The sequence below is a fragment of the Hordeum vulgare genome, chromosome 6H (genome assembly GCF_904849725.1).
Source record: "Hordeum vulgare subsp. vulgare chromosome 6H, MorexV3_pseudomolecules_assembly, whole genome shotgun sequence".
NCBI lineage: Eukaryota > Viridiplantae > Streptophyta > Magnoliopsida > Poales > Poaceae > Hordeum > Hordeum vulgare.
In genome coordinates, this window is record NC_058523.1 from 248,444,851 (window position 1) to 248,463,092 (window position 18,242).

At 47.5% G+C, this 18,242-nt stretch overlaps 1 protein-coding gene across 1 annotated transcript in view; it reads left to right on the forward strand.

Annotated features, from left to right (window-relative positions):
* The first annotated feature begins 254 nt into the window (after positions 1-254).
* LOC123406032 (gamma carbonic anhydrase-like 2, mitochondrial) overlaps positions 255-18,242 on the forward strand; it is a 37,684-nt gene continuing 19,696 nt past the window's right edge. The window contains exon 1 of the mRNA XM_045099534.1: positions 255-782. Within this exon, the coding sequence (XP_044955469.1) occupies positions 380-782 (403 nt within the window). The 5' untranslated portion in view covers positions 255-379. The remainder of the gene's footprint in view (positions 783-18,242) is intronic.

Below are 18,242 nucleotides of genomic sequence, written 5' to 3' on the forward strand. Positions count from 1 at the left end.
TCATTATCTTTTTTGTTTTTATTTGGATCTGTCACATCTAGATGTGACATAATTATTGCACATTTAAATGATTAATCAAGCATACAAAGAAAAATAAAATAACCACATAAATCTTCATATAAGATCGATGATATAAGACTTATATATGCAATACTTATCTCATATCTAGATGTGTTTTAGCAAAATCGTTTTTATTTAGAGACGAAATCTGAGTTATTTTTAGGGGAGGGAGAGCCTCTCCCTTTTTTCGGCACGATTGCAGAAGGCCGTTTGCACACAAAGCCGAGCCCAGGTACGCGCTTGTGTCTGAGAGAAAGACGAAGAGTTAACGATTCGCCTGCTCGCCCGACCCACACACCTCCCGGACCACCACGCCACCATGGCCGCCGCTTCCCTGTCTCGCCTCTCTCGCCGAGCTTCCGCCGCCGCGGCGCCTTCCCTCCGCCGGATCCTCTCCTCCACCGCTACCGCCTGCCCGTCTCCCGCTGCGCCTTCGTCCTCACCACCCCCCGTCGCAGCCGCGGCGGCAGGTGCGGATCGGGTGCGGTGGGATTACCGCGGGCAGCGGCAGCTAGTACCACTCGGGCAGTGGCTTCCCAAGGTGGCCGTCGACGCGTACGTTGCTCCCGAAGCCGTGCTCGCCGGGCAGGTCACCGTCCATGACGGTGCCTCCGTCTGGAGCGGCTCCGTGCTGCGGGGCGACCTCAACAAGATCACTCTTGGGTTCTGCGCCAACGTCCAGGAGCGGTCCGTCCTCCACGCCGCCTGGTCGGCCTCTACAGGTCTTCCCATTCTATATGCGATCTGTTTCTTCTACCTTGTCTAGTACCCAGATCTGACCAACTATGACTGCTTGCGGAATGTTCTCAGATGAGTTAGCTAGTATGCGCTGCTGTGGTTGGTATGATTCCGTCCTAATTGGACGACCGATTGGTTATATCTTAATTAATCGGGCAATTTGATCTTTCACGAAATATAACAATAATAGTACTCCCTCCAATCCATATTTCTTGTGGCTCAAATGGATATATCTAGCACTGAAATATATCTAGATACATCTGTTTGAGCGACAAGTAATATGGATCAGAAGGAGTAGTAGTATCTACTAATGATAATAGTAATTGGGTAATAGTTTGATAATATCTGGACCCCTTTCTGTAGCATCCTTCTCTAGTGATAAAGTTTGATGAATTGGATTTTGGGGTAATTTGACTGGGAGAGCTGAAGGTAATTTGCATTTCAGAGGTCTATGCGCGGCATTCTTGAGATGAACACCGTTCTTTATACTTCGTTTGTTGGTGTTGAAACACCGTTCTTTATACTTCGTTTGTTGGTGTTGAAGCACCGTTCTTTATACTTCGTTTGTTAGTATATCTATCTGTCATTCTCATCTTGTGGGCGTGTTGGTGGTGGAGTTTGAGTTGTCGATGTCGGCAAGGGTTGGGTTGTTGCACGATTGTCCTCTATTTCAATCGTGTGTTGTAAGGTTTTTTTGGCCTAGTTTCCCTTATAAACAGGGCCACTTTGTTATTTTTTTTCCTCTCTTAATGAAAATCGGCAGTGCTCCTGCCTTGCACGTCAAAATAAATAAATAATTCTCATCTTGTCACACACCAGATTGCATTCTTTAGTTACCAATCCTTTAGTCAAGCATTTTGCAATCTTTCACATGCTCAATCTTGATGATCCCAGTGTCAAGCTTTTCTTTGATGAAGAATCTGTCTATTTCGATTTGCTTGGTTCTATCATGCTGCACTGGATTGTGTGCTATGTCATTTTGCTGATTTGTTACCACACCACACATTCATACAACTAGTCTTTAATATCTTCTAACAAATCTCTGGTCCACAACATTTCACTTAGCTGCCTCTTCTTTGTGCGATATGCGAGTGCAGCAGTGGGTGAAGGCAACGACAAGGATGTAGATGAGCTATAGGGAGGGTGAATAGGCGAGGGATCTAGACGTGCTGACCTCGGCTGGGGCAAGAGCGACGCAGAAGAAGCTGCCTCGATCGATCGCAACCTTGTGACGGGAGATTGTCCTCAGGCTCAACTTGCCGATTGCTTTCAGGCAAGAAAGACTTGATATGCAAAGCTAGCTGGTTGATACTTTCTACTGAGAGCAAGTCAAGAACGTACCACACGTGAAGCTGCTTGATCAAGCTGATCGACTTCCATTATGGAATTTCAAAGTTGCAACAAATAGCTAGATAGTCACGATCAGTTACTTCAGTTGTTGTTGCTACGAAAAATCAAAGGACCTAGGCTAGCCAGCTTTGCACATCAAATGGATTGCTAGTTTCGCTAGCTTATTGCAGGTTGTAGCTGAACCAATTCGATCAGATTCTAGATTTCTAGTACGTGCATCGACAAGGGTTCTTGAGTACGTCTCGATGCATCCTATCTAGAATTGAGGCCAACAACACGGCAACATAATGCTCGGAGCATGTGAAGAGATTGCTGTCAATCGCCATGGCTGCAGAGTCTCTTGCTCTTGTGTCAGTCTCTTTTCCAATACCCTGTGCTCCTCGTCTATTAGGTCAGCCACCATAGGCCTGGGCCACTTGGGTCAGCGATACATGGGCCATGGGCCCCTCATCCAACACCCCCCTCAAGAGGGGTTATATCTATCTGTCATTCTCATCTTGTCACACACCAGATTGCATTCTTTAGTTACCAATCATTTAGTCAAGCATTCTGCAATCTCTTCACATGCTCAATCTTGATGATCCCAGCGTCAAGCTTTTCTTTGATGAAGAATCTGTCTATTTCACCCCCCCCCCCCTCATGCTGCACTGGATTGTGTGCTATGTCATTGCTGATTTGTTACCACACCACACATTCATATAACTAGTCTTTAATATCTTCTAATAAATCTCTGGTCCACAACATTTCACTTAGCTGCCTCTTCTTTGTGCGATATGCGAGTGCAGCTGTGGGTGAAGGCAACGGCAAGGCTGTAGATGAGCTATAGGGAGGGTGAATAGGCGAGGGCTCTCGACGTGTTGACCTCGGCTGGGGCAAGAGCGGCGTAGAAGAAGCTGCCTCGATCGATCGCGACCTTGTGGTGGCAGATTGTCCTCAGGCTCAACTTGCCGATTGCTTTCAGGCAAGACTTGATATGCAAAGCTAGCTGTTTGATACTTTCTACTGAGAGCAAGTCGAGAACGTACCACACGTGAAGCTGCTTGATCCTGCAAGCTGATCGTCTTCCATTATGGAATTTCAAAGTTGCAACAAATAGCTAGATAGTCACAATCAGTTACTTCAGTTGTTGTTTCCACGAAAAATCAATGGACCTCGTCTAGCTAGCGTTGCACATCAAATGGATTGCTAGTTCCGCTAGCTTATTGCAGGTTGTAGCTGAACCAATTCGATAGCAATGGACCTCGTCTAGCTAGCGTTGCACATCAAACATTTTGGTTTGGGTGTGATAGCAAACATCATGCTTCAAATATGAAATCTTAGAGAAGAACACTTAGAATGCCCATATATGTCCAGAATTCACATAAAAGAAAAGAAACAAAATTTTCCGTAGTAGCAAAAAGCCAAGAATAGGTGTAATGAGCATGTTTGGGGAAGTATGAGGCTGCTGTCAGCTGCAGCAGTTGAACCTTGGTACGATGAAGATGATATTGCCTGTGTCGATCTGACCATCCCTAAGCAACATTGCACTGCATCAGTTAATTTGAGCAATAATTCGATAACCGTTGCCAGAAAACAACTCAAATTAATTGTTCGTCCAAAACAGCACCGTGGCAAGCATGCTCCCGTCAATCACCAGTGTCAGCGCATGCATGCAAGCACGTCTCGACCCGCTTCATGATTGGACACAGAGGCGTAAGTAGCCTGAATCCAGGTGCATGTCCATGCACATAACACCTTTTTTTGTTTTCCTTCGATTTCAGTAACCCCGTGATCTTGCGCGCCGGCTTATCTCCATGTCATCTTGGGGCCTTTGATTCTAATCATGTAAAGCACGGCTGGGTCCTTTTTTTTTCTCCGTGGCGTGCTTGCACCATAGACTGGGGGTTTCATTCTAATCCCGTAAAGCACGATCGGGTCCTTATTTTTCCTCTGAGGTGTGCTCCCGCTGTGTCGCCGCGTGCCTTTTCAGTTCTTTCCATTCTATTATCGAGATATCCTTTTTTCTCCCAAGACGTCCTCTGTCTTTTCCGTTTTTATTTGATCGCTTCTCTCTCCTTCGAGGATATCTCCGTGCTCAATATTTGTGAGCAACGAAACACACTTCTTGCCCTCTTATTATTGATTCTTGAGGTGGTTTACTGATTTCAGATCAGAGACGTATATGAATCAGTTGACTAAAATGTAGGGAAACGAGGTGCTACTATTTAATACTCCCTCCGTTCCTAAATATAAGTCTTTTAAGAGATTTTACTAGTGATCTACATACATAGCAAAATAAGTGAATCTATACTCTAAAGTATGTCCATATACATCCGTATGTAGTCTACTAGTGAAAAACTCTAAAAAGACTTATATTTAGGAACGGAGGGAGTAGGAATAAATCCTCTCTTTTTCACATGAGCATGAGGTGGCTCCGTTGGACGCCGTGGTCGAGACTGCTCCGCTGGTCGGGAGTTCGATCCTTGCACCGGGCATTATCTTTTTGCCTCTTCTCCTAGGCATCATGAGCCTGGGTTGCAGTCCTCCACGGACATTTGCGCATGGAGGGCTGGTCAGATGGGCTGCTGCCGCTAGATGGACCACAAAAAATTAGTACCACCTTGTATAAAAAAGAATCTCAAGAAACACAATATGGGTGAACGGATAAAAAAATCCGAGAAACACACCTTACTTTATTAGTAAGGTATAGATGTAGATATAAGTATAGATTATGGTGGTCAACAACCAGTTTCCAATCTATCACCAATATCTGGAAATTCCTGGTCTGGACAGATATAGTTGAGCAATTTGTAGTATGACTGAGTGCATGAGATATAGATAAAAGAGATAACAAAGGCTATATGACCAGCTCCATGCATTGTTGAATATGCAACATGAAACTACTTGGCACCAACCCCAAACTTGTAGCCGGTATGTATGAGTTAGGGCATCCAACAATGTATGGATAATATAGGTAAATGAGATATATAATCTACCCCAAGCTTTTGGCTGCGTAAAAGGATTAAATATATTCGTGCCCCCCCCCCCCTCTGTGCAGCACAGGAAGGATGACTGAAGCTGCTACATGTTTGGTAAGGATAAGGCAATGAAGTAGGCCTGTGGCTGTGGCTAGTTCCATGCTTAATCGAGCAAAACTGTTGTCTAAATCTAACAAATCGATAAAGCACTGAAAAAAAATCCACACACGAATCAGCTAACTTAAACAGAACCATCGCTCAGTCAAATCTGGCGATGAGGATGCCTGCTACAGTGCTACTGTCTGCTGTGGCAGGCGGTGACCAGGGCATTGAGGCCATTGCTCCATTTGCTTTGGGAGGAACGGTGTAGAAAGAGCGCTGTGAGCAGTGATTGGGAATCGGATCGTACAGCCAGCAGGAGGATGAGAGAAACTTGGAGAAGAAGTCGACGTCAGAGAAACATGGAGCAAGGAATTTGTGCCTGGTACAGTTCACCTGATGAATCAAACTTAAATAACACACGCCACGGACTCACATGGGTCACAAGCGGTCAGACGGCCCATCGGCAACTGTATAACCCAGTCCACTGCAGTCGTAGATACTGCAAGTCTAACACCAACCAAACAGAAAAGAGGCTATCCCTAGCCAGGTTGTTGGGGGTGCCTACAACCACCTAAATCTATCCCTCGAACCAAACACACCCGGATGAGTAGGCAACAGTTGGTCAGAGGTCTTAATTTTTTGTCATGCCATGGGTTGTACCTTAGAGTCTCACTCACAACAAGCATTCTAGCAATCTCCACAAGACTTGCAGGCCCTGCTTATGGCCCTTCAATGCAACACCAGCAATCCCCTTACGGCTATTGATCCTGACTATGGTTGCATGTGATCAGTTCTTCTGATCGTACCACATTTTATGTTTCCTTTCTGTGTTTGTATATCGAACTGAGGATGCATATATGAATAAAGATAAATATTGTTGCTAGTCCTATCCTCTTAGGCCTTAGCCATGTCTACCCAAGCTGCAGCCACTTGTTGAATTGGTATGTGCATGTCTTTTTGCCACATTTGTATGCACAGCTAACTCTGCCAGTAGAAATCCCCGTAGCACTTTGACTGCAATTTTGTGAGCAAGTCTAGCTGCTTGATTAGAATTATGTACCTGCAATTTCCTATCACTGAGATATCAAATTTTCGTGTTAGAAAATGCGTCGGACGTGTAGCATTTGCCTTACGTACAGAACCTTGCACTCTTTCTTTGGACAAGTTTGAGGGTCTAGATGAATCTACTACTCTGACACAAATCCTAATTACTGAACAGTATATAAAAGTAAACGACAATTGTTGAACCGGTATGGCCCAGCCCATACAAGTTATCTCTTAGGGCCCAGGCCCATGTAGTGGGACTGACCTAAAAAGGATGCTCCCAGCCATCCCGTTCCTAAGCCAGCCGCCACACAAAAAAACACAGCTGCTGGAGGTACTCCTCTCTCCCTCCCGTTCCTACATGGTATCAGAGGCCAGGTCCGGCAAGGCCTGACGGACGGCGGCGCCAGCCGGCGTGGCTGCGGGGTCCGGTGGGGATCGACGGCGGCCCTGCGCGCTGGAGAGGAGGCGGCTGTGCGCGCGCGCGAGGAGGAGAAGCGGCTGCGCGGGCGACAGGGCGACGGCTGGTGCTGGTTCCTTCCTGCCCCGGCTCTCTTATCTCTCTCTGTTCTGCTGTGTTTCTGGAGGTGGAAGGGAGAAGGAGAGAGGAGGAAGCGAAAGAAGGGCAGCTGCTGGAGTCTGGGGTTGCGGCTGCTGCTGTTTGCCCGAGAAGGAGGTTGCAGCTGCTGGTGGTGGTGTGCACTAGAGGGGAGACCGGGAGCTGGGTGCTGCTGCTAGAGGAGAAGGTGCTGGTGGTGGTCTGTTCCTGGAGCTGCTGCTGTGCTGTTAGTGGAGCTATTGTTGTGCTGTTCCTGCTGCTGTGCATCTGAGTTGCTGTTTTTGCTGCTGTGTGTTGGTTCTGCTGTGGAGAAGAAGTGAGGCTGTGGTGCTGCTGGAACACCAAAGATGGCTGAACCAAATGCTCTCGCTGCTGCTTTCGAGAAGCTCGCTAAGATCCTCGCAGAGTCCAACTCCAACTCTGGGGCCATCGTTCCTCGACAGGAAGTGGCTCAGAAGCTCGAAATGTCACCCCTGGACATGAAGCTAGAGGGGGGCACAAATTATTTGAGCTGGTCCAGAAGGGCATTGCTGGCTGTGGAACAGAAGGAACTTGATGAGCACATATTGGGTGCGGTTGATGAACCCGGAGACAAGACTACCGCGGAGGGAAAGCGGTGGAAGGTCATAAACTCTGTGCTTGTTGGCTGGTTGTTGAACTCAGTGGTGCCCTCCATTGGTCGCTCTGTGGAGGGACTATCCACGTCCGCCGAGATATGGAAGACTCTATCCACCCAATACTCAGCCAAGGGTAATTTCATGCTAATTGCTCAGATTGAGGGGAAGATCAGTCGGCTGCGCCAAGGCGATGACATGTCAGTGATGGCATATGTAGCAGAGCTGCAGGCTTTGTGGGCAGAGCAGGATAACTGTGATCCTTTGGAACTCTATGATGCGGCGTGCATCGAGTCAGGGCGCAAGTGGATTGCACGCAGGCGTGTGCTGAAACTGTTGGAAGGCCTCAGAGGTTGCTTTCATGGCAGGGGGTTTCCCTGTTGCACCAACCTCTCCTGCCAACTATTGAGGACACTATTGCAGCAATGTCTCAAGAGGAGGTGAGGCTATCTCTTGAGCATGCAAACGTGAAGTTTGTGCCGGCTTCTGAGCGCATGGAGTGGGGAGATCCCAACACATGTCATATTTGTGGGGAGGTAGGTCATTGGAAGAGGGAATGTCCAACTCGTGGTAGAGGCAGGGGATACAACAGAGGGGGCACTGGCAGAGGCAGGTATGCTCGAGGCAGAGGTGGATACCCATGGAACTCAGGGGGTCAACTTTCTAGGGGCAGAGGTGGCTACTCAGGAAACTCAGGGGCAGGGCGCATATGGTAGTTGAAGAGGACACTGGGACGTCACAGGGCAAGGGAGTTGATGAGGCTGCCTATGGAGACTTTGCTCACTTGGCCTCCACTGATGAAGGTAATTCGATGAAGGCATTTCTTACTCCTAATGAGAGTGCTTCAGAGTGGGTCTTAGACTCTGGAGCATCTAAGCATGTTGCGGGTAATTCTTGTGTGTTTGAGTCTTACCATAAGCATGCTCCTACTCACAAGGGCACTATACAAACTGCCGATGGTACCAATCAGCCTGTCGTAGGGGTTGGCACAGTCAAATGCACTTCAGCCATCTCCTTATCGTCAGTTTTGCATGTGCCAGCTTTTCCTGTCAATTTGGTCTCTTTCAATGCTCTCATTGATCAAATAGATTGTCGTGTGATCCTTGACAAGTTCGGTTGCTTGATTCAGGAGCGACAGACGAGCCAGACGGTTGGGACTGGCACCAGGCGTAGGGGCTCTGGTACATGGACCAGGAGGTGCAACCGGACTTGGTGTGTGCTGCGACCATGGAGGACAAGGAGAAGCATGCGATGATCCATCATTGTAGAATGGGTCATGTATCTTTTGATAAGATGAGTAGAATCTTTCCGGATGTTATGTGTGGAATAGGCAAGGGCAAGTTGACATGTGATGCTTGCGAATATGCAAAACACACACGAGCCTCATATGTGAGTAAGGGGCTTAGGAGCATATCTCCTTTTATGCTCATTCATTCGGATGTATGGACTAGCCCAGTAGTGTCAATGAATGGAAAGAAGTATTTTGTTACCTTCATTGACTGCTATTCTCGTATGACTTGGATTTACTTGATGCGTAACAAGGATGAGGTGTTTAGCTGTTTTCAGAACTTCCATGCTCTTGTAAAGAACCAGTTTCAGGTGCAGGTCAACGTGCTCAGGACTGACAATGGTACATAGTATGTGAACAATATTTTTGGGGACTTCATGGCTAACCAAGGAATTCTTCATCAAACTTCATGTCCGGACACCCCACCTCAGAATGGAGTGGCCGAAAGGAAGAATCGTCATATTCTTGAGGTTTCTCGGACATTAATGTTTACCATGAATGTGCCTAAGTTCTTATGGGATGAAGCAGTTATGACAGCCACGTACCTGATCAACCGGACACCTTCCAGGATATTAGGTATGAAATCTCCGTCTGAGTTGCTCATTGGAGATAATAAGTTTGTTGTTTCCCCAAAGTTGTTTGGCAGTACTTGCTTTGTTCGTGATCATCGACCATCTGTTGGAAAGCTTGATCCTCGGGCAGTGAAGTGTGTCTTCCTGGGATACTCTTCTAGTCAGCAGGGGTATAAATGTTGGTCTCCCTCTGAAAAACGCAGGTTCGTGAGTATGGATGTTACCTTCAGGGAGTCCGAGCCATTCTATGGTACGCCGACTGATCTCAGTCTGCTATTTGCAGAGCTTGACCACCTACATCATGTGCACGATGGTCAAGAGGGGGAGAAGGATGTGTCTCATACTCAGTGTGATTCTGTGGGCAATAACACTGCTAATGATGTGCAAGTTCAGGTCCAACCAATATTGGGAACAATTCCTGTTAGTACTCTCACTGATGATGATGTGCAGGTTCATGTCGAGCCAACCGTCGATACACTTAAGATTGGTGCTCTTCGGGTTCCTGTTCGGGATCGATGGCAGACGAACACCCTAGTGTACTCTCGACGGCAACCACACGTGCAAGGGGAGCAGCAAGGCAGTGAGGCAAGAGTGCAGGGGGAGCAACAAGGAAATGAGGCAAGAGTGCAGGGGGAGCAACAAGGAAATGAGGCAAGAGTGCAGGGGGAGCAGCAAGATAGTGAGACGAGCTCATCTGACACAGTGGAGTTGCCCATTGCATTGCGAAAGGCTACACGTGAAGCAGCAAGAAAGGGTGAAGTAGCAAGAAAGGCTCTACCGAAGGATGATGCTTGTGATGATCTTGATATTGGCAATTTTGTGTCTTATAAGGCTTTGTCACCCACATATAAGGCGTTTGTTGCCTCCCTTCAAACTGTGTCAATTCCAAAGGATTGGAAGGCTGCAAAGCAAGATCCGAGGTGGCGTGAAGCGATGATAGAAGAGTTGGAAGCACTAAGGAAAAACAAGACATGGGTGCTAACCACATTGCCGGCAGAAAAGAAAGCAGTGAGTTGTAAGTGGATCTATACAGTGAAGCAGAATCCTGAAGGGAAGGTGGAACGGTATAAGGCCAGATTGGTCGCCAGAGGATATAGTCAAACTTATGGAATTGACTATGATGAGACGTTTGCTCCCGTGGCAAAGATGAACACAGTAAGGATATTGGTCTCCTGTGCTGCAAACTTTGGGTGGAAGTTGCATCAATTTGATGTCGAGAATGCCTTCTTGCATGGTGAGTTGCAAGAAGAAGTGTACATGGAAATACAACCAGGTTTTGGTACTTCAGAGACTACGGGGAAGGTATGCAGGCTGAAGAAATCCTTGTATGGACTGAAGCAATCACCAAGGGCCTGGTTTGATAGGTTCAGACGTGCTGTCCGTGGTATGGGGTATGGTCAGTGTAACGGTGACCACACGATGTTCTACAAGCACTCTGATCGGAAGATCACCATTCTTGCTGTTTATGTGGATGACATTATCATCACTGGAGATGATGAGGAGGAAATAGAGAGATTGAAGGGTTGTTTGAGCAAGGAGTTTGAGGTAAAGGATTTGGGTAACCTAAAATACTTTCTTGGCATTGAAGTGGCTCGGACAGAGAAGGGAATCTCTTTGTGCCAACGAAAATACACCTTGGATCTTTTGAGTGACGTGGGCATGATGGGATGTCGTACTGCCCCTACTCCGACTGAACAAAATCACCAAGTGACAGCACAATCAGGAGAGCTAGTGAATAAGGAAGAGTATCAGAAACTGGTTGGAAGGTTGTTGTACTTGTGTCATACCAGGCCTGACATTACGTATGCTACGGGGGTGGTGAGCAGATACATGCATGAACCAAGGAGTGGGCATCTTGATATTGTGCACAGAATCCTGAGATACTTGAAGGGGACTCCGGGTAAAGGGTTGTGGTTTGGGAAGAGTGGACATCTTGAGGTGGATGGCTATAGTGACTCTGACTGGGCCAGTTGTCAAGATGATAGAAGATCAACTTCTGGTTACTGCGTGTTTGTGGGAGGAAATTTGGTATCATGGAGAAGCAAGAAACAGCCGGTTGTGTCTAGATCAACATCAGAAGCTGAGTATAGAGCATTATCTCAAGGGTTGTGTGAGATGCTCTGGGTGAAGTACCTACTGAGCGAGTTGAAACTTCTGAGGAAGGGGCCCTTGAAGGTGTGGTGTGACAATCAGTCAGCTATAGCCATCGCTAATAACCCAGTTCAACATGATAGGACAAAGCATGTGGAAATTGATCGGTTCTTCATTAAGGAGAAGCTTGATGCCGGGGTCATCAGCCTTACTCATGTCAGTTCTGGGCAGCAGTTTGCAGATTGTTTGACAAAGGGTCTGGGAACAAAGGATTGTAACTTGGCATGTCACAAGATGGGAATGATAGATATCTACCACCCATCTTGAGGGGGAGTGTTGAACCGGTATGGCCCAGCCCATACAAGTTATCTCTTAGGGCCCAGGCCCATGTAGTGGGACTGACCTAAAAAGGATGCTCCCAGCCATCCCGTTCCTAAGCCAGCCGCCACACAAAAAAACACAGCTGCTGGAGGTACTCCTCTCTCCCTCCCGTACTCCTCTCTCCCTCCCGTTCCTACAACAATATTCTTCTCTGCTTTATTGAGAGTGGTCGGCCGAGTGCAGGCTTTTGGTGGCCGCGCACCAGGCAGGCTGTTATCTCGCTCGTTTATATGGGATTTGGGATTTGAAACCTGTCAGGCGGCTGGCAGGCCTGTGGCAGGCGCACACATCCATATACGGTCCGGATACACACCTAGTGGCAGCATAGGCGTGCATGTTTGGACCATCGGCCTGCTCCTGTTCGCCTGTTTATTCCCGACGTGTTCACCTGGACCAAATCTTCCCCTCTCATCCAGATTCATTTGTGTCAGATAACTCTTCAGTCCTTTGAATCTTTCTGGTGGCAAATCATCTTAGCTATATGAATTTTAAACCTCTGGATTTTTTTTGTACAATCTCCCTGTTCCCTCACTTCTTCCCGAGTAAATTTCATGAGAAATCATTGTGTGTTATAGTCATCAAATGATTAATTCTGCCGGTCTTACTTCAATATTTTTGGGGGGTGTCTCCTGTCTTTCATGTCAGGTCCAGAAATTTGCTGATAAAATTTTGTGGTAGAACTTGGATAATCGATGCTTAATCCTACTGTATCGTAATAATGGTTTTGATGTTCTGCTCTTGATGTGCTAATCCAATGCTGATAATTATGTCATTCAAGTTGGATAAAACATGTTGAGTGCTTTGGATTTGAATTCGTGCCGCTGATTGCAAATACTATCTGAGTGGTAAAAAATGCTGTGAAATTTTTGCTGGCCTTCCGAGGTGAAGATTAATTACAACTATTTACTAGAGTTCTCATGGGTGTGGAAGTTTAAATATCAGTGAGGTTAATCACAAATCCTAACCACAAGTGTTAGTCCTAGAGTTAATAATATTCCATTCTTAACTATAGTGTTGTTTGGTTGGTTTTGTTTATAGTGTTGTTACTACTAAAGCATAGGAATGGTCCAGGAAAGATGCACGCAATGAACCTGTCATATTAATCCGTCTTGGAAAATATTATGTGTAGTTTTTCCCCGCGAGTAGTGATTCTCATGTCAATCATGTGAATGATGTTGGATTATTTCGATTCATGGCTGAATGCATGTGTTTTTTTTCCAGCTGTAATGGGCATGACTGGATGGATTGGCAATTGTCGTTTGTTTTGGTCAGTGTGTAACTGCGTGAGTGCTTCTTTGTTTGTTCCTAGTTTCAGGAATTCTGCTCCATAAGTAACTCTGAGAGCACTGCATGAAGTGTGTTCATGACTTTCTATGTGATGAAACGATAAGCAAAGTTTAGCCAGTTTTCCCGTGATTAATCTGTTCATTTCAGTAGGTAACTGTAAGGAACTAACTTAAGAATTCAGAAAGAAGACATGATTTCAGCTCAATTTCAGAGGATCGGGACACCTCAAGCTAGGGTCTGTATTGCAAGGAAAAGGGGAAAGTAGGTTCAGCTCGCCACGGGCGGCTAGGTTTTACACCAGATTAACATTACATGGTCCAAAATGAGAGAAAGGTAGCTGGCTATATAGCCATTACAGCAAGGCAGAGCACATGCTGTGCCAGAAAGTGAATAGCTTTACACGACGTACTTCCACCGTCCGATCACGGATGGATGATCAGGAACAAGGCAGTCTGGCGAACCGGTATCTTACATGGCGAGCCGTTGGACGCGAAATCAGTGGTCTTGACTCCGTCTGGCAAGCGCGAACAGGGGACTGTAGTAACTGACGTCTGGCAAGCGCGAACAGGGGACTGTAGCAACTGAAAATAGAAACGGCCTGACAATACCCTCCGAAGAGATGGAGCTTGTCCTCAAGCCTGAAAAGCAGGGAAAACCTTTTGAATGAAGGTCGAATCTTCCCAAGTTGCCTCTTCAACTGGCATATTCACACATTTAACTAGCCAACGAACCACAAGAATACTGATGTTGCCTTGTCGCCTTGGGATGAGCTTTCTCTCCCGCTTCAGGTTCCATCTTGATCAGGCTATCCGGTCCTACCAGTGGGAGCTGTGGAGACGGGACAACTTCCGGGCCAATGTGAAGCTATGGATGCGACTCCGTCTGGCAAGCGTGAACAGTGGACTGCAGTAACTGAAAATAGAAACGGCCTGACAATACTCCCCGAAGAGACGGAGCTTTTCCTCAAGCCCGAAAGCAGGGAAAATCTTTTGAATGAAGGCGGAATCTTCCCAAGTTGCCTCCTCCACTGGCATATTCACCCATTTAACTAGCCAACGAACCACAGGAATACTGATGTTGCCTTGTAGCCTTGGGATGCGCTTTCTCTCTAGTACCGCTTCAGGTTCCATCTTGATCAGGCCATCCGGTCCTACAAGTGGGAGCTGTGTAGACGGGACAACTTCTGGGCCAATGTGGAGCTGTAGATGCGACTCCGCTTGGCAAGCGCGAACAGGGGACTGCAGTAACTGAAAATAGAAACGGTTGGCAATACCCCCGAAGAGACGGAGCTTGTCCTCCAGCCCCAAAAGCAGGGAAAACCTTTTGAACGAAGGCCGAATCTTCCCAAGTTGCCTCCTCCACTGGCATATTCACCCATTTAACTAGCCAACGAACCACATGAATACTGATGTTGCCTTGTCGCCTTGGGATGAGCTTTTTCTCCCGCTTCAGGTTCCAACTTGATCAGGCCATCCGGTCCTACCAGTGGGAGCTAGGGAGACGGGACAACTTCTGGGCCAATATGGAGCTGTGAATGCGAAATCAGCAGTCTTGACTCCGTCTGGCAAGCGTGAACAAGGAATTGCAGTAACTGAAAAATAGAATCGACCTGACATTACCCCCCGAAGAGACGGAGCTTGTCCCCAAGCTCGAAAAGCAGGGAAAACCTTTTGAATGAAGGGCGAATCTTCCCAAGTTGCCTCCTCCATTGGCATATTCACCCATTTAACTAGCCAACGAACCACAAGAATACTGATGTTGCCTTGTCGGCTTGGGATGAGCTTCCTCCCGGGTCCCGCTTCAGGTTCCATCTTGATCAGGCCATCCGGTCCTACCAGTGGGAGCTTGTGGAGACGTGACGTAACTTCTGGACCAATGTGGAGTTGTGGATGCGACTCCGCTTGGCAAGCGCGAACAGGGGACTGCAGTAACTGAAAATAGAAATGGCCCGACAATACCCCCGAGGAGACGGAGCTTGTCCTCCAGCCCGAAAAGTTGGGAAAACGTTTTGAATGAAGGCCGAATCTTCCCAAGTTGCCTCCTCCACTGGCATATTCACCCATTTAACTAGCCAATGAACCATAGGAATACTGATGTTGCCTTGTCGCCTTGGGATGAGCTTTCTCTCCTGCTTCAGGTTCCATCTTGATCAGGCCATCCGGTCCTACCAGTGGGAGCTATGGAGACGGGACAACTTTTGGGCGAATGTGGAGCTGTGGATGCGAAATCAGCGGTCTTGACTCCGTCTGGCAAGCGTGAACAGGGAATTGCAGTAACTGAAAATAGAATCCGCCTGACAATACCCCCCGAAGAGACGGAGCTTGTCCCCAAGCTCGAAAAGCAAGGAAAACCTTTTGAATGAAGGCCGAATCTTCCCAAGTTGCCTCCTCCACTGGCATATTCACCTATTTAACTAGCCAACGAACCACCGGAATATTGATGTTGCCTTGTCGCCTTGGGATGAGCTTTCTCTCCTGTACCGCTGGCCATCCGGTCCTACCAGTGGGAGCTGTGGAGACATGACAACTTCTGGGCCAATGTGGAGCTGTGGATGCGACTCCGCTTGGCAAACGTGAACAGGGGACTGCAGTAACTGAAAATAGAAACGGCCTGACAATACCCCCGAAGAGACGGGGCTTGTCCTCCAGCCCGAAAAGCAGGGAAAACCTTTTGAATGAAGGCCGAATCTTCCCAAGTTGCCTCCTCCACTGGCATATTGACCCATTTAACTAGCCAACAAACCACGGGAATACTGATGTTGGCTTGTCGCCTTGGGATGAGCTTTCTCTCCAGTACCGCTTCAGGTTCCATCTTGATCAGGCCAACCGGTCCTACCAGTGGGAGCTGTGGAGACGGGACAAGTTCTGGGCTAATGTGGAGCTGTGGATGCGAAATCAGTGGTCTTGACTCCGTCTGGCAAGCGTGAACAGGGGACTGCAGTAACTGAAAATTGAAACGGCTGACAATACCCCCGAAGAGACAGAGCTCGTCCTCCAGCCCGAAAAGCAGGGAAAACCTTTTGAATGAAGCCCAAATCTTCCCAAGTTGCCCCCTTCATTGGCATATTCGCCCATTTAACTAGGCAACGAACCACAAGAATACTGATGTTGCCTTGTCGCCTTGGGATGAGCTTTCTCTCCCGCTTCAGGTTCCACCAGTGGTAGCTGTGGAGACGGGATAACTTTTGGGCCAATGTGGAGATGTGGATGCGACTCCGCTTGGTAAGCGCGATCAGGGGACTCCAGTAACTGAAAATAGAAACGGCCAGACAATACCCCCGAAGAGTCGGAGCTTGTCCTCCAGCCCGAAAAGCAGGGAAAACCTTTTGAATGAAGGCCGAATCTTCCCAAGTTGCCTCCTCCACTGGCATATTCACCCATTTAACTAGCCAATGAACCACGGGAACACTGATGTTGCCTTGTTGCCTTGGGATAAGCTTTCTCTCCCGCTTCAGGTTCCATCTTGATCAGGCCATCCGGTCCTACCAGTGGGAGCTGTGGAGACGGGACAACTTCTGGGCCAGTGAGTTTCTTCAGTTGACTAACATGAAACGTAATGTGTTGTTGGCAGCCCTCAGGAAGAAGTAGCTTGTATGCATGCTTGCCAATGCGTTGGAGCACTCTCAATGGGCCATAAAATTTAGAGTGTAACTTCAGGTGTCTGTATAAACTGAGGGAAGTGTGTCTATATGGCTGCAGCTTCAAGTAAACCATATCCCCCACTGGGAATTCCCTTTCCTTCCTCTTCATGTCAGCATAGTGCTTCATCCGGGACTGTGCCTTGATCAGGTTCTGGTTAATCACTTCCACAACTGGTACCCTGTTCTGTAAGAGATCGTCACTTTCTTCACAGATAGTATCTGGCAAAGCTGATTCAGCTGTCATTGTGTGTGTGTGGGTGTGTGTGGGGGGGGGGGGGAGCCATACAATGCCTGAAATGGTTTTTTTTGTAGTGATGTGTGGAAACATGTATCAGCCAAGGCCAACCACCCATGCCACTTGTTTGGCTGCTGAAAACACATGCACCTCAGGTACCCATGCCACTTGTTTGGCTGCTGAAAATACATGCACCTCAGGTAATTTTCCAAACATTGGTTGACTCTTTCAGTTTGACCATCAGATTGGGGGTGATAGCTAGTGCTCATGTGCAGTTTTTTTTTTGAAACGAAGGCAAAAGATTTGCCTCTTGTATTAATTAAGAAGAAAGTAGCAAAGAATAGCGATTACATGGCCACACAGGCCAAGCTAAAAACAGAAATTACTTATTCTCCTGGGATAATACTCCCCAAGGACCTAGCGCCCGCTTTCGTCCATAATATTGCGTCAGCCTTGATGGTAGCCACTACATGAGAAGGTAGAGATGCCTTGTTCTGAAAAACCCTAGCATTCCTCTCGTTCCAGATCGCCCAGCAGACAAGCATCATCATGGATTTGAAAGCCCTTTTGTTCGTGCCGATGTGACCGTGAGCATCCCAGCAGTTGTTCACAGACGGAAGATCAGCCCAAACATTGGTCTGCGATTGAAATCCAAGCCATCCACATATGGAATTCCAAATCCTGACTGAGTAGCGGCATTTAAAAAAGAGGTGTGAAGCAGTTTCAGGAACAGCCTTGCACAGTTGACAAAGACCACAATTTGGCCAGCCCCTACGGGTTAGTCTATCGGCAGCCCACACTCTGTCTTGTATAATTAACCATGAGAATAGTTTAACTTTTGGCGGCGCCCAAACCTTCCATACCCTCGTGGGCATGTCAGATTTGATTGCCCCTGCAAATTGCATCTGGTAAGCCGTGGCGGCAGTGTAGCAGCCATCTCCCGTGAATTTCCATCGAATGGCGTCCTCCGTGCCGCCCTCCAAATGAACCTCCTGTATCTTGGTCCAAAGATTAATGAATTGTTGTATGGCCTCCAAAGAGAACCCTCTGTGCGTGTCAATGCGCCTAATCCAAGCATCGTTCGTCAGTGCATGGGCCACACTTGCCGCCTTGCACTTGGAGAGAGCGAAGATGTCCGGAGCCAAGTCCTTAGGTTTTTGCCCCTGTAACCAAGGAGCAAACCAGAAACTCGCTTTCTTGCCATCCCCTATGATCACCGTTGTGGCAGAATAGAACAAGTCCATGTCGTCATCTCCGCACGGGATGTCAAACCCGACCCACGCCCTAGTTGGATGAGCCCACTGGAACCATAACCATCGTAGTC